This window comes from Lissotriton vulgaris, chromosome 12, assembly GCF_964263255.1.
Source record: "Lissotriton vulgaris chromosome 12, aLisVul1.2, whole genome shotgun sequence".
In the NCBI taxonomy this organism is placed as follows: domain Eukaryota; kingdom Metazoa; phylum Chordata; class Amphibia; order Caudata; family Salamandridae; genus Lissotriton; species Lissotriton vulgaris.
The window spans coordinates 609,759,931-609,780,916 of record NC_141700.1 but is presented as its reverse complement, the minus strand read 5'-3'; the positions used below and the strand labels follow the sequence as shown (position 1 = coordinate 609,780,916).

The 20,986-nt window shown below is 49.2% G+C and overlaps 1 protein-coding gene across 2 annotated transcripts in view; it reads right to left on the bottom strand.

Moving 5' to 3' along the window:
* Positions 1–5,339: 5,339 nt before the first annotated feature.
* Positions 5,340–20,986, bottom strand: part of DHX38 (DEAH-box helicase 38) — a 1,070,683-nt gene continuing 1,055,036 nt past the window's right edge. For both annotated transcript variants that reach the window (XM_086945550.1, XM_086945552.1), the window contains exon 27: positions 5,340–6,593. In XM_086945550.1, the coding sequence (XP_086801676.1) occupies positions 6,509–6,593 (85 nt within the window). In that variant the 3' untranslated portion in view covers positions 5,340–6,508. The remainder of the gene's footprint in view (positions 6,594–20,986) is intronic.

Below are 20,986 nucleotides of genomic sequence, written 5' to 3'. Positions count from 1 at the left end.
CGGAATGACTCTTTTGAGTCCTTCCAGAAAAGCCTTGATAGCAGGAACCCTAAAAGTGACAGGTGTTGCCTGTTTTGAAGGTATGCTGCCATAGCAGACAGATGAATGCGGATGGAAGAGTACGCCAAATTGCATTGATACAGGTGGAACAGGTAACAAATGATGTTTTGAAAGGAAGCATCTAGCGGGTCAATATTGTGGTTAACACAGTAAACGACAAACCTCTTCCATTTAGCCGCATAACAAGCTCTAGTAGTGGGCTTCCTTGCCTCCCGAATGATGTTCATGCAATCGGGGGGAAGATTGAGGTAGCCAAACTCTAGGACTTCAGGAGCCAGATCGCCAGGTTGAGCTGTTGCGGATCTGGGTGCTGAATGTCGCCATGGCTCTGCGTCAGAAGGCTGGGAGTGAGATGAAGCCTTTGATGCGGTACCACGGACAGTTCTAGAAACGTGGTGTACCATGGTTGGCGAGCCCACGTCGGAGCAACCAGGATGAGAGTCATCGAGTGCTGCCTGAGCTTGCGTGCCACCAGCGGTATCAGAGGTGCTGGGGGAAAAGCGTACGCAAATCTGCCTGACCAGTTCATCCACATCGCATTGCCCTGTGATTGCGGGTGTGGGAATCTGGCGGCGAAGCTTTGGCATTTTGCGTTCTCCTTTGTGGCGAACAGGTCTATCTCTGGATGACCCCACCTTTGGAAGTACGGTTGGAGTACTGATGGATGTATCTCCCACTCGTGCATTTGATGGCTGTGCCTGCTGAGCAGGTCCGCCATCTGGTTGTCCTTGCCCGGGAGATGCTCCGCCATGAGGAAGATGTTCCTCTGAATGGCCCACTTCCACATGCTCTGAGCCAGATGAGACAGCTGCGGAGAGTGTGTGCCTCCCTGCTTCTGAATGTAGTACATGGCTGTCATGTTGTCCGTCCGGATCAACACGACCTTGTTGCACAGATGTACTTTGAACGCCTTTAAGGCCATGAAGATTGCCATCAGTTCCAACACATTGATGTGCATCTTCCTTTGCTGTAGTGTCCATAGTCCCTGCACTGTGTAGTGGAGTACATGCGCTCCCCATCCCTGGAGAGAAGCGTCCGTCGTCAGGATAATCTGTGGCACAGGCTCCTGGAATGGTCGGCCCTTGCAAAGGTTTTGTGGATTCCACCAATGCAGAGAGCTGTATGCCCGACCGCTCACCAACACTAGGTCTGTCAGTTGCCCATGAGCCTGAGTCCACTGACGTGCCAGGCACTCCTGAAGCGGACGCATATGTAGCCTCGCGTGCGGGACAATGGAGATGCAGGAGGCCATCATGCCTATCAACTGCATGAACACCTTCGCTGGAAGCGAGTGTTGAGGTCTGAATCGTTGGATCAGCGCTTGGATACTGGCGATTCTCACTGAATTTGGCTGCGCAGTGGCTGCCAGAGTGTTTATTGTCGCGCCCAGATACTGTCGTACATGGGCGGGCTGGAGATGGGATTTCGGGTAGTTCCGAGAGAATCCCAGATCGTGCAGGAGATGAATGGTGCGGGACACGTGGTCGGCGCACTGTTGTTCTGTTTTTGCTTGAATGAGCCAGTCGTCCAGGTAAGGGTAGACGTGGACGTTCTGGCGTCGCAGATGCACCGCCACCGTCGCCAGGCACTTTGTAAAGACCCTTGGCGCGGTGGTGACTCCGAACGGCAGAACCCTGAACTGGTAGTGCTGATTCTGGATCGTGAATCTGAGATACTTCCTGTTGGAAGGATGCAGGGGGATGTGAAAGTAAGCGTCTTTCAGATCCAACGTAGCCAGGAAGTCCCCCTGTTGAAGCAGAGGGAGCACCTGCTGCAGCGTGAGCATATGGAAATGCTCTGAGAGAATGTACCAGTTGAGGGGCCTGAGGTCCAGAATGGGCCGCAGGGAACCGTCCTTTTTGGGGATCAGAAAGTACAGAGAGTAAACTCCTATACCCCTTTCCTGCAGTGGGACGAGCTCTATTGCGCCTTTTTGCAGCATGACCTGAACTTCTTGCTGCAACAAGAGCAAGTGCTCGCCGGACATAGGACGGCTTCTTGGAGGTATGTTCGGTGGAGTGGAGGTAAGTTCCAGACAGTAGCCGTACTGGATAAGAGACTTGACCCACCTGTCCGTGGTGATGGATCTCCACGCGGGCAGGAACTGCTGGAGTCTCCCCCCGACCGGTGTTGTGTGGTCGGGGGGCAGTGACAAGGCGTCACTGCTTGTTGGCGGCGGTGGACCTGGAGCTGTTGTTTCCACGTCCCCTGCCTTTGATGTTATTGCCTCTGTAGCCACCTCGACCCTTGTTGGTGTACGAGGTTTGGGTATTGCCTTTGTAGTACTGAGTGGATTGCGATGCCTGACCCCTGGAGGTGCCTCTGGTATTGGAGCGGCGAAAGGAGCCACCCCGAAACTGCTGAGATTGAAGGGCCCCCATAGACTTAGCTGTGTCTGTGTCTTTTTTCATTTTCTCAAGCGTCGCATCCACCTCAGGGCCGAACAGATGGTCAGGATTAACTGTCTGGTTCAGGATGGTCTTTTGTATATCAGGTTTAAACCCTGAAATCCTAAGCCATGCATGCCTTCTGAGCAACACACTAGTGTTGATCGCCCTGGAGGCCGTATCAGCCACATCTAGCGCACATTTAATGGAAGCATTTGTGATGAGCTTTCCCTCTTGAATTAACATCTCCCCTGCCTCCTTGTACTGGTCAGGCAAGTGTTGCAGTAGTGCCTCTAGGGTGTCATAATGAGCCCTATCGTAGCGTGCGAGTAGGGCCTGAGTGTTCGAGATGCGCCAAATGTTAGCTGCCTGTGCAGCAATCCGCTTCCCTGAGGCCTCAAACATTTTCGACTCTTTGTCTGGGGGAGGAGCGTCACCAGTTGTCTGTGAGTTCGCCCTCTTGCGAGCGTTGGAAACGACCAAAGAGTCTAGTGGCAAGTGTCCCTTGATATATGTTGGATCCGAGGGCGCTGCCTTATATTTTTTATCAATGCGTGGATTGATAACACGAGCCCGAGTGGGCTCCTTGAAGACCTCCTGCGCGTGCTTGAGCACTCCCTTAAGCATTGGCAGAGTTTTGATTGACTTTTCGGCCACAGAGAAAGTGTCAAACAAAAAGTCTACATCCACAGGGTCGGAGTGCAGCTCTACATCGTGGTTGGCTGTAGCTCTCTCGATTAGCGCGTTGAAGGCAGCAGAGTCCTCCGTTGGCGAAGTTTTTGGCGCAAAAAGATGCGGTTCCTGACCCGACTGCGGGTCCTCGGGGTCGCCTCCGGCAGACCAAGGTACATGTTCCTCCTCCGGATCCGAGTACGCCGGATAGTTGTACTCGACCTCTTCCTCGTCGTCATCCCCCGCGGTAGAGCGAGATGGGGAACGCGGCAGGTCACTTGGGGATGCCAGCGCCGGAGGTGCTGAAGCACCCGCAGAGTCCCTTTTATTTTTTAGAGGAATGCGAAAGTGTTCTAGCACCGGCTCCGTGGTGATTTTCCTCTTGAGGAGGGACAGTTTCCCAGTATTGGCGTCGATGATGACTTCACGACGTTCTTCCTCCGCGAGTGGTTGGAGCCGAGGTTTAGCCACCACCGGAGACGCTTTTGGCGTCGACACCTCCTTCGAGGGCACCCCAGCCACCTGCTTTGGAGCGAAGGCCTTCGGCGTCGACTTCGGCGGCAGGGTGAAGCGGATAGTCTCTTGTGCCTTCGACGGCTTATGCGCGGGCTTCGACCCGCCAGCTTCAGGGTCGGGAAGTTCCGCGACCTTCCGAATCCGCTGCAGGGACTCCTGGACCTTCTTCGAGAGGGCTGGAGAGGGAGCGACCGTATCGCTTGATTTCCTTGATTTTGGAGTTGTGTCGGCGAGAGGCAGTGTCTTCGGAGTCGACGCGGCACCCTCCTTGGCTCCGGCGGCCGGGGCCGGGGAAGCCTGAGCCTTGGGATCGCCGTGACGCTTCTTTGAAGCCTTCTTGGGGTCGTCGACCGTGACCATCTTCGGCGCCGACGCAGCCGCGTCGGACGACTTTGCTTTCAGCACCGACCCAGATGCCTTCGGGTCGGCCATCTTGGCTGGACTGTCCATGTCGGCCATTTTGGATTTCTTAGGTTTTGACGCCTCCAGAGCCTTCTGTACGGCTTTCACTTTCGGTTTCGAAGCCGGAGCTGTTGAACCCGAAGGCTTCACTTTCGGTTTCGAAAAAGTGAGTGGCACCTCCAAAATGTCTGTGGCCGGGCTCGTAGGCGGGGCTGCTGGACTTGTAACAGGGCCCCTGAGTCAGTCCGGGGGTGCTCGTCCTCAGAGCTATCCCCCACAGTGGCAAAGGCCGTATCGTCGTCCCCTACCTCGTCGTCGGCTTCGTCAAACTCCTCGTCCCCTGCGTCGTAGGCCTCCCCCTCGGACGCAGGGCCAGAGTCCGAAACCTGCTGGACATCGTCGTCTCCGACGTCTTCTTCGAAGATGTCGTCCGGCGGGGGCGCAGACAGTTTGGCCTGGAGTCTCGCAGCCCGACGAATCTTGAGGGTCTTTTTGCACCGGAACTTCGAGCAGGCCATGCACCTGGCCTCGTTGTGGTCCGGCGACAGACAGGTGTTGCACACTGGGTGCACGTCGAGGTGCGAGTACTTCGCGTTGCAGACCGGGCACCGTTTAAACGGAGTCCGTTCCATGGCTGTAGCGTCGAGTGGGCCCGTCCGCGCCGAGAGCACGCGGAAGGGCAGCGAGAGTTCGGAGCTGGAGAAAACAGTAAACCCGAACGAAAACGATACCGGCGCCAAGCCTAAAGACCTTTTGGTCTCGAGTTAAGTGAGTTAACAACTATCGGTTCCGACAGAGGGAACCGACACACATCCGAACCCAATGGCGGAAAAAACACAATCTGGGGATGGAGGCGATGCCCATGCGCACTGTAGTCCAGGGGAGGAGCCACCTATCTCGTGATACTTCGAAGACTCTTCCAGGACAACAATGTGCAATCATCCGGACCCAACACTAGGCGGCGATCTATGCACAGATATGAATTCAGCAGCCCACATGCCTCGAACCATTCCTTTTTTTTCTAATAGGTAGGTGGCTAGAACCCAGTCTGTAGGAGCTTGGTTTATTTAAAAGGGAGACAAAGCTAGGCCTAGGCCAATAAGCCTGTGTGATAGACCATGTTAGAATGGACATCTACAGCGAGATTAGCTGGCAATAAGAGATGCTACAAGGTTTCTGTTTGAGACCATCACAAAAACATAATTATATTGGTTGTAAGTCAGACAGAATAAGCATGTAATCCAAAAGATTGTATCCTGAGATGATGTTGAAAGTCAAAAATGAGACAGCAGAGAACCAGAGTCTGACAAATATCACCTTTTTATACATGCCTTACTCAGGTTCCAGGACAAAAAGATTTCAAATTCAATAAAGTCTTTAAAAACAATAAAATTAATTTTGCTTCCAACTGAGTAGGGCAAAGAAAGAACTTATATTACACAGTTATACCAACCCAGCCAGAATCAGCATTTACATATATGAGTTGAGAATACAAAACACATTGGGCACAGCCCTTGCCACAGGGCACACACATTCACAAAGAAAACAAATGGTCTTCAATGCAAGGCTGCAAGACACCTATTATCCATATTCACAAATGAATTCACGTCTTCAGCTCCATCTCAGGAGCAAAACTCAGACCAGCACATCCCAGTGCTCGGTCTCTGGCTAGGCCACAGAGTGACACAGACATATTCCGAATCTCTCATCCCAGGATCTGCTGCTGAAAGACTTGACACTCCATTTCTCTCACACTGGGACCCAGGAATGGAAGACTGCAGATCCCAGGATCTACATCCACAAGGAGGGTAGAGTTAAGACTTTCCTATTCTAGTACCTGAGCCTGGCAGATTTGATTTCTACATCCCTTGACCTGAGACTGAAATGCTGGCACAGCTTGGAAGAGTGGTTGTTTTCTGAGCCTGGGCAGCTCGCTCTCAACTCTTGTGAGTTTATGGCTGAGATGTCTTTATTGTATCCAATTCTCTCTGATGCGTCTTGTGGACAATTTGCAGATTCTTGTTTTTTTTGGTAATACATTCACCTGACATTCAGCCACCCCATCCCTCACCATACTTTCAGCAATACCTTCATGGAACAGCTTCTCTCGGATGACAAGCTAAAAACAGCAAAATTATGTCCATCGATTCACCATAGTAAGCAGAACGTCTGTCACTTTTGCCTGGCAAGATGGACACACAGGATTACCACCAGAATTCCTTTTGTGGAATGTCAAGGAAATTGCAGACAAGAGGTCATCAGAACCTCGTTTGCTCCAATGAAACAATTGCGAGAGTTGTAGGAAAAATCCTAATGTGGTGTCCTCTTGTACTTGGTCACGGTGTCTCCCCAGGGTCCACGCATGTCTCTTCAGAGGGCTTCCCATATAAAGTGCTAAGATTCCCACAGTGTCACAGCAGCAGGAAGAAGGGAATCTCACATTGAGCCCCATCAGCGGAAAATCAGCATGTTTACAGACCAAACCGGGCAGGAGTACGACGTGGTGTCATGGGCTCTCCTTGGTCCTTGCGCCCAGGGGTGTAGATCTTCACTGCCCTACAGTGAGAGAAATATAGTGAACAATTAGCAAGACAGTCCTCTGGTTATCCTTATGCATGTCAGGGAGAGAGTGTTATAAGAGAGCGTGAGTGTGACAGAATATATGCATGTTGCATCAGTGTATGTGAAAGAGAGTGATTTAATTTAAGATCAACTATCTTATTTTATTTGAAGAGTTTTATAGAGTGCTGGCTAGACCCGGAGGTATCAGAGCGCTTTACATGAGGATCAGCGATATACAGGTTACAAACATTACATCAGTTACAAGCCAAATGTAGGCATAAGAGGAAAAAAATGAGATTACACAGTAATATAAGTTATTAGCGAGTAGCATAGCCAAGACGCACGTCTGTATGGGGAATGGAGGAAGAGGGGGAAAGGTTAACAGGGGAAAGAAATGCAGATCGAGGCAAGCCGACCGGAAGGTGGAAAAGAACTTCAAGGGGAACAAATCAGACAAAAAAAGTCAAAAGTGACGGACAGGCAAAACCGTGAGAAACAATACCCAATGTCCGACTGGGTAGGTGACAGCTGAAGGGGTGAACTGGAGCCAAACTCCTCTATAACTGCTTAGGACAGCTCCACTGGGTATCGGCTAAGGGCTCTGGCTCCACCGTAAGTACAAATAGTTTTAGTTTCAGCCCCTGGGGCATCGGCATAGCTCAATCTAAGGCATTAGTCCTGGTGTTACTGGGAGGTGCAGTCTGCCTCGTCATCCAGCTCCCCCCAGGTCAGAGGACGTAGGGAGAGATCACTGGTGACGTCAAAGGAAAGAGGTTCCCTAGTTGTGGATGTAGTATAAACATCTCGCTCTGAGGGGTGTTTAGTATGCAGAGGGACGGTGCGCAGCTGCTTCCAATGACTACGAAGTGGTGCAGCTACAAGGCATTAGGGACTCAGGAGTTTGATGGGACGCTGGATTAGTTGCATGGGATCCAGCTGACAACGCATCAAATGCTGATTGGAAAGGTCTCAACATGTGTTTAGGCCATCTTGTCGGCATTGCACTTGGCTGCCTCAACAAGTGCGCGACTGACCGCAGTCCACACAATCCCAGGTGAGCAGAAGGGTCTCCAAGGAGGAGGTAGACTCCGGGGGACCAGAGCCAAAAAGGCAATCCCTGGCCGGGGAGCTCCCGGTCGGAGCTACTTACCTGTCGGCCATCTTGGTGTGCAGTGCCCATCACACATCAGACGAGTGATCCTGCTGAATATGTCTAAGTATAGGAACATTTGTTGGGCATCTGCAAACAACCACTGGCCAGAGCCATGTATTTTCTTGTGTGCTGTCACAAACTGAGGCTATCAAAGGAGGGAAGTCTAGGGCACCATCTGTGGGCCAGTATTGACAACAACTCATGGCGAGCAGGACATGACTACTGGTCAAAAGGACTAACAACCCTATGCCTAAATGACCTGTGGAACTTGCACGCTAGTCAGAAGGAATTCAAAAGGCTAGCGAAAATTAGTACCAAACAACTATCAATAGTGGACAATAAAGCTACCCTTGCAAATAGAAGTCATGGGTGGATGACCCTTCAATCATACGCCTTGTTAATCCCACAGCCGTACCGTACCATATCTTTCAGTGCACGAACGAAACTAAGTTTTTTAAAATTGAGACTGGGAGTTATCAACCTGTTGATTCATTGGCCAAAATGGAAAAGAGAGCACGGACGAGATCTATGCCGACTTTGTAGGAATCACAAAGAAGACATTACACACATCATCTGTCTGTGCCCAAAACTGCTGACAGAGAGACGGGGCCTAGTCAAGCATCATTGGAATATAAAAATGATCAGAAGCTGTAGAGCAGCAGTTCTGGCCTGCTTTGATCCTAGGAAAAATAAATTAAACTGTGCCCTAGTAAGATTTATGGAGCGCGCTGCAAAAAAACTCAGTGAGGTGCCCACAGTTTGCGATTCTCCATCGGCATAACGTTTGTCAAGCCTCACATGTTATTGTTACCCCTACTAGTTTTTATGAACATGACATTTTAAATGAAATTTTGAAATCTTTTTTAAAAAATGTTTGTATTTGCAATGGTTTTTTTAATTCACGCAATAAATAAATAAATACCAGACACCAAATGTGTGTCTCCGAACGAATATGCTACTTACCAGTATGCATCTGTTCTTGGCATGTAGGGCTGCTGACATTCATATCTGTGCATAGATCGCCGCCTAGTGTTGAGTCTGGATGATTGCACATTGTTGTCCTGGAAGAGTCTTCGAAGTATCACGAGATAGGTGGCTCCTCCCCTGGACTACAGTGCGCATGGGCATCGACTCAATCCTCAGATTGTTTTTAGCCATTGCGACCAAGATGGAGTGAAAGTAAGTGAAAGATGACCATGCTAGAAGTATGTGTGAATTCTGCAGCTGCTACAGGCGCCGGGGAGGAGGGCGGGAGAGATGAATGTCAGCAGCCCTACATGCCAAGAACAGATGCATACTGGTAAGTAGCATATTTGGTTCAAGGCATGTGGGCTGCTGAATTCATATCTGTGCATAGAATACATAGCAGTCCCTCCATTAGCGGCGGCCGCCCGTGCCAGCTGCAGCAGTTTGGAAAAGTGTTTTTAGAACAGTCTGCCCTACAGCTGCCTGCTGTTTGGAGTGCACATCAACACAATAATGCTTTGTAAATGTGTGTGTGGTAGACCATGTGGCTGCTCTACATAGGTCTTCCAAAGGGATATTTCCAAGGAAAGCCATAGAGGCCCCTAACTTCCTGGTGGAGTGGGCCCGCGGTGGAATGGTGAGAGTACGTTTGGCTTTCAGTTAGCATATCTGAATACATTTAACTATCCACCTAGCTATACCAGCTTTGGAAATGGGGTTACCTTTGTGTTGTGGCGCAAAGGCAACAAAGAGTGGTTTAGTTTTCCTAAAATCCTTGGTCCTATCAATGTAATACATCAAGGCCCTTTTGACGTCGAGGGTGTGGAGCATTCTCTCCGCCAATGACTCAGGATTTTGGAAGAACACAGGTAATTCAATAGTTTGGTTAATATGGAATTGAGATACTACTTTAGGAAGAAATTAAGGGTTAGTGCGGAGCACCACCCTGTTGGAATGAATTTGAATAAATGGCTCTTGTATAGTTAGCGCCTGGAGCTCACTAACTCGTCGTAGCGATGTTATCGCAACAAGGAAAGCCACTTTCCATGTCAAGAACTGAATCTGGCAGGAATGCAGCGGTTCAAAGGGGGGACCCATCAGCCTGGTGAGGACCACATTGAGGTTCCACTCCGGAGCTGGCGGAGTCCGCGGAGGAATAACACGCTTGAGCCCTTCTAGGAAGGCTTTAATAGCAGGCACCCTGAAAAGGGAGAGGTGCTGCCTGTTTTGGAGATAAGCAGCCATCGCAGATAGATGTATGCGAATGGAAGCATAGGCCAAATTACATTTGTACAGATGGAGAAGATAACAAATGATGTTCTGAATAGATGCATCTAGCGGGTTAATGTTGTGGTCTGCACAGTAAATGACAAACCGCTTCCACTTCGCCGCGTAGCATGCTCTAGTGGTGGGCTTCCTTGCCTCTCGGATGATGTCCATGCAGTCTGGAGGCAAGTTTAGGTATCCAAACTCTAAGACCTCAGGAGCCAGATCGCCAGGTTGAGCTGTTGCGGATCTGGATGCTGAATGTCGCCATGGCTCTGCGTCAGAAGGCTGGGTGTGAGGCGTAGCCTCTGATGCGGTACCACGGACAGTTCCAGAAACGTGGTGTACCATGGTTGGCGAGCCCACGTTGGAGGAACCAGGATGAGAGTCATCGAGTGCTGCCTGAGTTTGCGTGCCACCAGCGGTATCAGAGGTGCTGGGGGAAAAGCGTACGCAAATCTGCCTGACCAGTTCATCCATATCGCATTGCCCTGCGACTGTGGGTGTGGAAACCTGGCGGCGAAGCTTTGGCATTTTGCGTTCTCCCTTGTGGCGAACAGGTCTAACTCTGGATGACCCCACTTTCGGAAGTACGGGTGGAGTACTGATGGATGCAACTCCCACTCGTGCATTTGGTGGCTGTACCTGCTGAGCAGGTCCGCCATCTGATTGTCCTTGCCCGGGAGGTGTTCTGCCATGAGGAAGATGTTCCTCTGAATGGCCCACTTCCACATGCTCTGAGCCAGATGAGACAGCTGCGGAGAATGGGTACCTCCCTGTTTCTGAATGTAGTACATGGCTGTCATGTTGTCCGTCCGGATCAACACGACCTTGTTGCACAGATGTACTTTGAAAGCTTTTAGTGCCATGAAGATTGCCATCAGTTCCAGAACATTGATGTGCATCTTCCTTTGCTGTTGCGTCCATAGTCCCTGCACAGTGTAATGGAGTACATGAGCTCCCCATCCCTGGAGAGAAGCGTCCGTTGTCAGGATGATCTGTGGCGCAGGCTCTTGGAACGGTCGTCCCTTGCAAAGGTTTCGTGGATTCCACCAATGCAGAGAGTTGTATGCCCGACCGCTCACCAACTCTAGGTCTTTCCACTGCCCGTGAGCCTGAGTCCACTGACGTGCAAGGCACTCCTGAAGCGGACGCATATGTAGTCTCGCGTGCGGGACTATGGAAATGCAGGAGGCCATCATGCCTATCAACTGCATGAACACTCTTGCTGGAAGCGAGCGTTGGGGTTTGAATCGTATCAGCGATTGAATGCTGCTGACCCTCACTGAATTCGGCTGTGCTGTGGCTGCCAGAGTGTTTATCGCCGCACCCAGATACTGCCGTATGTGGGCGGGCTGGAGGTGGGATTTTGGGTGGTTCAGTGAGAATCCCAGATCGTGATGGAGGTGAATGGTGTGGGACACGTGAGCGGCACACTGCTGGGCTGACTTCGCCTGGATGAGCCAGTCGTCCAGATAAGGGTAGACATGGATGTTCCGTCTCCTTAGGTGCGCCGCCACTGTCGCCAGGCACTTTGTTAACACCCTGGGTGCCGTGGTGACTCCGAAAGGCAAAACCTTGAACTGGTAGTGTTGGTTTTGGATGGTCAACCGGAGGTACTTTCTGTGTGACGGGTGCAGTGGAATGTGAAAATACGCATCCTTTAGGAGGAGAAAATCCCCCTGACTGAGCAACGGTAGCACTTGCTGCAGGGTCTTGAGACCCTACGGGTATGTAGCGCGCTATATAAGTGTCACTGATTGATTGATTGATTGAGGGTCAGCATATGGAAGTGCTCCGACAGGATGTACTGGTTGAGGGGCCTGAGGTCCAGGATGGGCCTGAGGGACCCGTCCTTTTTTGGTATTAAGAAGTACAGGGAGTAGACCCCTGTGCCTCTTTCTTGCACAGGCACAAGCTCTATTGCTCCTTTTTGCAGCATGACGATGACCTCTTGCTGCAATAAGTGCAAATGCTCTGCAGACATAGGACGGTGTCTTGGGGGTATGTTGGGTGGAGTGGATGTTAACTCCAGACAATAACCGTATTGTATAAGTTTTCTGACCCACCTGTCTGTGGTGATGGGTCTCCAGACCGGCAGGAACTGCTGAAGTCTCCCCCCGACCGGTGTTGCATGGTCGGGGGCAGTGACAAGGCGTCACTGTTTGTTGGTGGCAGAGGATCTGGAGTTGTTGTTTCCACGACCTCTGCCCTTGGCGCTGTTACCACGATATCCACTTTTGTTGGTGTATGTGGATTGAGTGTTGCCTTTGTAGTACTGCGTGGTTTGGGAGAGCTGGAAACGCCCCTAGTGCTTGAGCGACGAAAAAACCACCCTGAAACTGCTGGGACTGTAAGGCACCCATGGATTTAGCAGTTTCAGTGTCCTTCTTAATCTTTTCTAAGGTGGTGTCAACCTCTGGGCCCAACAGGTGATCTGGATTCACTGTTTGATTAAGGATGGTGGTTTGGATCTCCGGCTTAAATCCAGAGATTCTCAGCCAGGCATGTCGTCTCAGCATAACACTAGTGTTGACAGCCCTGGCTGCGGTGTTAGCCGCGTCCAGAGCCCTCTTAATTGAAGCATTAGAGATCAGCTTCCCTTCCTGAATAAGCATCCTCGCTGCCTCCTTGTATTTATCAGGCAGGTGCTGCAACAGGGTCTCCAGCGTGTTATAGTGTGCCCTGTCATACCTCGCCAGAAGCGCTTGTGTATTGGAAATGCGCCAGATGTTGGCCGCTTGTGCTGCCACCCTTTTCCCTGATGCCTCAAAGACCTTAGATTCCTTGTCTGGGGGAGGAGCATCACCCGTAGTCTGAGAATTAGCCCTCTTCCGGGCATTCGAGACGACCAGAGAGTCCAGAGGCAACTGTCCTTTGATGTAGGTAGGATCTGTAGGCGCTGACTTATACTTTTTTTCGATCCTAGGGTTTATCACCCTCGCCCTGATAGGCTCTTTAAAGATCTCTCCAGCATGTTTTAAGACACCTTTCAACATAGGCAGAGTCTTGACAGTCCTTTCCGAGACTGAGAAGGTATCAAAAAGGAAATCGACGTCAATAGGGTCAGCATGTAGCTGGACGTTGTGATTAATAGCTGCCCGTTCAATGAGGGCATTGAATGCTGCAGAGTCTTCTCTAGGAGACGTCTTCACAGAATATAGTTGAGTCCTGTCCTGAATGAGGATCACCTGGGTCAGCACCAGCAGCCCAGGGTTCATTGGTATCCTCAGGGTCTGTATAGACGGGATACCTGTACTCATCCTCATCATCGCCCTCCCCAGCGTCCACATCAGAGTAAGTGGGCGAAACATTATGAGTCTGTGGAGAAAGTGGTTCCACCAAGACAGGAGTGGAAGCAGAGTCCTTCTTTTTCTTCAGAGGAATCTTGTAGGACTCCATTGGTTGTTCTGGGGCAATTTTCCGCTTGTGGAGGGAAAGCCTGCCCGTTTCGGCATCAATAAAGTGTTCTTGTTGCTCGTCTACTGGAGGTCGTCGAGGCTTTGGGGTGGGGACCACCGTCGACGACTTCGGCGCTGAGGAAACCTTCTCGGGGACGCTGGCGACCGCCTTAGGAGTGAAAGCCTTCGGCGCCACCTTTGGCGGCAACGTAAAGTGAATGGGCGTCAACGCCTTGTGAGGTTTCTCGACCGGCTTCGGAGGCGGAGGATCCTTCGGTCCGACCGATGATGCCTTCTCCCTGATGCGCTGAAGGGAGTCCGTCACCTTCTTGGTGAAAGCGGCGGACGGGCGCGCCGGTTCGACGACGGGATCCTTCGAGGCCTCACCAGGAGTGGACTCTCGGGGTGCGCCGCTCTTGGCCCTGTCCTGTTGACGCGGAGTCTCGAGAACCTTTGGGTCACTGAGTCCTTTCTTCGGGTCACCGAGAGCTTTCTTCGGGTCAACGAGTCCTTTGCTGGTGTCGACCGTCTTCGGCGCCGACGTACTCGGCTCGACCACCTTGACTTTGGTCTTCGGCACGGCAGACTTCGTCTCGACGCCCTTGACTTGAGCCTTCGGCTCGACAACACCCTTCTGCTTCTTCGGCGCCGAGGGCTCCGAGGCCTTGGATCCGACCAAAGTGATGCGCACTTTCGGTTTCGAGGACGGCACCTGCGCAGTTTCTTGTGTCGAGACCGTAGGTTTCACTTTCGGTTTGTCAGGGTGCGGCTCAACAGCAATGTCCTCGTCGACTTCTTCAGCTTCGAACATTTCGGCGTCCGCGTCGTAGTCGTCGTCCGACTCACTGATGTCCCTGGTAGATTCTTCCTCGACATCCCCTGCATCGAATATGTCCACAGGCGCCGGTGTAGCTTGCTGGGCCTTCTGGCGCGCAGCTTGTCGAAGCTTAAGCGTCTTCTTGGACCTGAAGCGGGAACAAGCCATGCACTTGGCTTCATCATGGTCCGGCGACAGACACTTGTTGCACACCGGGTGGACGTCGATGTGGGGATACTTCGAGTTGCAGACGGGACATCTCTTAAATTGGCGACGGTCCATGATGAACAGTCGATAGGGTCTGAAGCGTCGACTGGGCCTTCCGCGCCGATAGCACGCGGGTGTATGGAATCCGGCTCGGAACCGAGCTGGAAGAACTAAGACCGAACGCCAGACTATACCGACGAAGAACTAAAGACCTTTTGGTCTTAAGAAAGTTTTTTATCGATTCCGACTAGAGGGAACCCAAAGACATCCGAACCCAATGGCGGAAAAAAACAATCTGAGGATGGAGTCGATGCCCATGCGCACTGTAATCCAGGGGAGGAGCCACCTATCTCGTGATACTTCGAAGACTCTTCCAGGACAACAATGTGCAATCATCCGGACCCAACACTAGGCGGCGATCTATGCACAGATATGAATTCAGCAGCCCACATGCCTCGAACGTTTGTGTTAAGGGGCTGCTTCTTTTTGAAGTGCCCTCTCCTCTGCCCTTCCTCCATAAAGCAGTCAGTCACAGCAGAAGCAACTCCACATCTGATAGCTGCACAACAAAGGTCATGGGAGTGACTAAAGGTTCACACCTGGATGTCAGCCACAGTGATATGTACACCAAAAGGCTACCCAGGCCAACAGCTGTACTCTTTCGGATTGTTCCTTTCCAGTGACCTTTGCCTGGATCAAGGAGCGCTCTTTGAAGTGTAGTGAGCAGCCTGGCTCTTCTTCCTCCAGTGTGTCCCACCCAGCCTACGGTAATGCAGCTATCCACAAATTGGTCAAGGGGTGAGAGAATAGTCCTCTTCCACCTTATGCTCCCCCAGTCAGCCAAGGGTCATCTCAAAATGGAGGCTAGAATCTCCCATGTATTGCACCATTTATAGGCACACATACACCAGCACATGCATACCCCCCCACACACACTGCACAGCGCCACATAGTAACTTGATGAAGGCCAAGGGTGCGTTCAGCATACAGCAGCTGAACTTTACCTGAGTGAGCCTATACGCCTCACTCCAGTGACCCAGGCAACAAGGCCTGGTCACTTCTACTCATCACTACATGCTATGCTGCTACCACTTCACTCATACTGCTTAACTCGTGGCAAAAACAGTAGCCTTTTACCACTTTGAGGGTGGCGCTTTGGGTGCCCTTTACGGTCCAAGGAGAACGCAATCTGTGAGACAGGCCTATATCACGCAGCGCATGCATGATCTGTGTACATCTTTGGCAACAAAAATCAGCACCAGGGATCCAAATATCATAGCAGCTGGGGCACTAAGGGCAGGGGAACACATCTGTCACCATGCAAGAGAAATTTACATCCCAACAGTGATTGTTTCCTACAACGAATAAGAGGAATTTGCTTTCGTTCTCTGCTACTGGGATTTGAAAAAATGCATCTTGAAGATCTATCGCACACTTCCATTCACTATACTGCAGGTACCGTTAGATCAGATAAAAGGTGAACATTCTGAATTTTCCTTTTTTGATAACCTTGTTTGTGAACCATAACTTTCAAATAGGTTTGCATGTCACTTTTAGACCTTTTTTCCTGAACCACGAAGCCCCTGACGTAAACTCCTTGGCCATTCTGATTAGATGGATTTGGCTTCATTGTATGTTTCTTTAATAAGATAGAGGTTTCATATCTGAACACTAGTATCTGATTCTTCAATGCTGGTTTTAACGAAACTGGCAGTGTAACGGCCTTGAAACATTGGAAATATTTATATTTAGCACGGATTTGTATCCTGTGATTAAAGATCACTCTGCCAGGTGCAAGGATACCGTTCTCCCCACTGGAATGAGAAGTGGGGGATAATTCAATTGTCACTGTCTACTGGCAGAGGAATGGGCTCCTCTGCAAGAAAAGGTTTTGTTGATGGTGACTTGGATTGCCAAGATCTTCACTAATAAGGTTTTATTGCCTTTGAGGATACTCCTGTTGTTGGAGCTGAAATGTTCAGCGAAGGGATTTAACCCTACGTTGGACATACTTCCAATCTTTTTCCGTACATAGTTCCTTGAAGAATTTTTCTTGTATTCTTCAAGGCCTACACCCTTAAAGGTGTAAGCCTCATTTTCTATCTTTAGCATTCCTTCCTCCGTTGTTTGTGCAAACAAAGAGGACCAGGAAAACAGGAGGTTAATTATTTTCAATTATGCCTCAGGCTAGAAGTTGGCAAGGCAGATAGACACCACATGACAGGACCCCATAACTGCCAATTATACCAAATTAACTTCTGGAATTATGATCCTCCAAATTTTCATGCAACATTTCTGCAAAATTTGGTTGTCTAGGTTTCGAAAGGCAACCAAGAAAATGTGTCGTGCATTCACAGATTTCTTTTAAAATATCTTCGGAAGAGAGCTGTCACACTGCATGTTTTAGATGGGTAACTGCTGTACTATAAAGTACCCGCCAAAAGTACCCACTAACTTACTTTCTCACTCTGGTGAGTGGTAGTCCAAGGAGCTGCAGCATGTCTGCATCTCACCGAAATCACTAGAACAATCAGGCTTTTGTTTAGCTCTTAGAATATCACGATCCTGCTGCAGGATATTATTTCCACAGGTGTGATTTTGACACTTTTATTGTGGAAGAGGTAACAAACTGTTCTTCTGCAATGCCAAGAACTAAAGGCAGCAAAGTAATTAGAGCTGCCCTCGGTTGTAAAGTGTTAAAAAAAATCACTGAAAGAGCAGCATGTGACTCTTCCTGAGGAGTGCTAAACTTAGCTGCTTCCCTGGCTAAGACCTCGTGATATAAGCGACACGGGTGGGAGATGCAGCTGTTAAAGCTGGTGTATAAAGTGAATGAGTAACATCTGAATCTGAAATAGTTGATCTGGAAGGCGATCTGCTTCTGTCTGTATCCTGCTGTGTAATAACAGGATACTGGCGATCTGTAAGGCGGCATTCAAGTCTGTTTTCCCTTCCGTAGTTAGGTCATTGAAGTTGGCCTCGATACCATCCTGGGGAAGACAGTTGCAAGGGTTAGGGCTTTAAAGGAACCTCTGCAAAAGGGGCTGTTGGTCTTAGTGGTCTGAAAAATAGTGAGAGAAGACTCCGAGTGATAGGATAAAGTATAGCTTGAGGAGGCTTTGATAGGCATGCCACTTCTTTCCTAGCCTATGCTGACAAACAGGTGGTAAACCTGGTGTTACTTTAGGAGACATGCCAAGTTAATAAAGTGAAGACAACAGTGGCAAACGTACTGGTAAAATTAAGGCAAGAGACTTAATCAACAGAGTAGCCATCATCGGTGTAGACAGTGCTTAAGTTTTGCTGGTGGTTGCCGGTGGTGGCCACAGTCACTTATTTTTGGGAACTGACAATTATTTTTCCGCATCAGACCTTGAGCATGACAGGGAAAGAAAACACAGATTGGAAGGACGAGGAAGAGAAAGACAGAAAATCTGTCACAAAGGGAGAAAACAGGAATCCTCTAGAGTGAACTAAAAAAAATAATTAGATTAAAGAGGCCTGAGGTGAACTGAAGACCACATAGCTTTGGTATTCGGCACACTGACATTTTATTACACCCTGCTGTGGGCTTCTGGGCACCAGCATGCATTCATTAACAAATTAGGCACTCGGTATAGACATCACAGGAGATGGTGACAGACTTGATCATTTTGTCACCGATGTTATCAAGGCATCAATGGTGTCATGTGGCATTTCCTTTTCAAAGTTGAGGGATGCGATGATGAGTGATGTTCTGGTTTCAATGTCAGTGTTGTCCTGAGTCCTCCCAACACCAATAGGGAAGCAGCTTTCCAACGTTGATTGTTTGGAGAACTCTCCATGATGTGATGAGTGGTAAATGTCAAACCGTCTTTCGATAGAGAGAAAGTTGGAGCCAATGCTATTTTCTTAGACTCTGATCTCACAGGACTGACAATCTCCTTTCGCTGGATCTACCCTGTTGGAATCCTTTAAGAGGAAGCATGAGATGATGACTTCAGACTCTTCCTTCCTTCCTCCGCTCTCAAATACTGCATCATGCCTTTGAGCCTTATGACTCTTGGTCCCTCAAGTGTTTTGCTTCTTTTAACAGCTATAATAGTCTTTGACCGAATGGGAGGTTGGGAGGAACCCCCACACAGACCTTGTGAGGGGTGTGAGACAGCCTTTTTCCTCACAGAGGATGGGCACTTCTCAAAAAGAGAAGGCATTTCTGAAGAAAACCCTTGCTAGAAGACAGCACAAAATAATCTAACTTGATAGAAAGATGTTAAAGATTTTAAGTGTAAGTGAAAAGAAAAAGATTTGCTGACACTTTTTACTTAAAAAACAGAGGTGTGAAATGTCATATGTGTTCTAAGATGCTACAAACAGTAGCCTAACTGTGTGAGGCAACTGCTAGAAGAAGTGCATAACGGGCACGGTAAGCCAACAAAGTCTTAAAGAGACTCAGGGCTTCTCTACTTTCAATGTAAACCCACCAGGATATAGTTTTTCTACATTTTCTAAATTTTCACACTTTCTTTCACATAAGATGTTGCAATGCAGGGTTGAAACTGCTTAATGGGTTTCATCAGTGTATTTCCAAGAAAATATTTAGCCATTGTTAGATTAATATAGGGTGCTGCTCATCATGAGGACAGATCGACAATGACATCCTGTGTGATACTGCAATGGAAAAAACATTGATAAAAAGTGCTCTCGGCTTCACGAACCCAGCAGGGAATTACTCCAACGTTCATGGTTGAAATTAAGGTCTTTCCGTGCAGAACTTTTCAGAGTTGAAACAAGCATGAAGAAAATAAGGCTGCTGCTTAGTATGGAATTTAATTTCCAGGAGTGAGAGACTATCTTTACACTAAAACCTCACACCAGGCATCCCATTCAGTACAAGGTACAAAATAAGAAAACAAGTTACTTACCTGTAACTTTAGTTCCCCAGTATTGGTAACTTTCATAGATTCCCATGCTTTGTATCATTCCCCGTCGTCGGAATGGGAGTCTCGGTAAGGTAGCTGTAGGTACAAAAGACAATGGAAAAAGGCCTAGGCCTCATTCCCTTTTGTAGCATATCACCCTCTTTGTATAAAAGAGACCAAACTTTGGCATCAGCCAATCAGAAGTGCCTCACCACTTAAAACCTTCTTGAAGGACCCTCAGAGCCTCAGATTTTCGTAGCCGTTGTGTACTTAGACACCATATCTGTTGTAGGCTGAGCTTTCCTCGGGGAGGTGGGTGGGCGCATGGGAATCTATGAAAGTTACCAATACTGGGGAACTAAAGTTACAGGTAAGTAACTTGTTTTCTTACCCCAGTATTGGAACTTTCATAGATTTCCATGCTTTGTATCAGAGTAGCAAGCAGTTGGCAAGATAATCACATTTTGCATCGTAAATTATAGCAATAGACAACATGACATTAGATACAAAATGTGAAAGACGGAAGGTGGGAAAGAAAGGAAAGCTCACCCTTAGTGGAAGAGGTTCCTCAGGACAGCCTGTCCTACTGCTGCATCATCTTGTTGCAGAGATTCCAAGCAGTAATGCTTGGTAAAGGTGTGAACGCTGCTCCAGGTAGCAGCCCTGCAAATATCCTTAATTTGCACTCCCGCGAAGAGGGCTGTTGAAGAAGCCACAGATCTTGTGGAATGTGCTCGTATCTTTCCAGTCAGAGGTTTTCCTGCAGCCTTGTGACAATGTAAAATGGCCCTCGTGATCCATCTCGAAACACCCTGTTTGGATAGCGGAAGGCCCTTACTAGGTCCCCCGAAGGCTACAAACAGTTGAGAAGATTTTCGAAAACCTTTAGTACGTTCCAAATAGAATTTCAAGCATCGCTGCACATCCAACGAATGCAATGCTTTTTCTGCTGGCGTAGAAGGTTGAGGGAAGAACGCCTTCAGAATGACCGGTTCATTCAAGTGGAAATCCGAGGGAACCTTTGGCATGAACCTAGGATTAGTCCTCATGATCACAGTGTTTCTCTTGAATTGAAGGAAAGGTTCTTGGATGGTCAAAGCCTGCAATTCTCCCACACGCCGAGCCGACGTGAGAGCAAGGAGGAGAGCCAATTTCCACGAAAGATATTTTATGTCAGAACGATGGACTGGTTCAAATGGACCCTTCATGAGTTGAGAAAGGACCAGATTCAAATGCCATGTAGGAGGGGGCGGTCTCACCGGTGGATAGACCCTGAACAAGCCCTTAAGAAATTGCTTGATAATCCTGGAAGACCACAAGGAAGGACCGGATTCTGTCCGTCTAAACCTTGACAAAGCCGCCAAATGGACCCGGCAGAATCCTCAAAGGTAAGGGAGGAGCTATCGACAACAGATGGAGCTCCGTGTACCAGAACTGCCTCGGCCAAGCCGGGGCTATCAGGATCATCCTGCACGGTTCCACCTTGAGTTTCCTGATCAGTCGTGGTATCAGAGGAATGGGAGGAAAAGCGTAGACAAATGTCTTCGACCAAGCTATCGAAAGCGCATTTCCCAGTGAATCTCGATGGGGAAGCCTGCTTGCGTAAGACCGGCATTTCTTGTTGGTTGGAGTGGCAAAATGATCGATGTCCGTCTGCCCCACAGGCTAAAGACTTG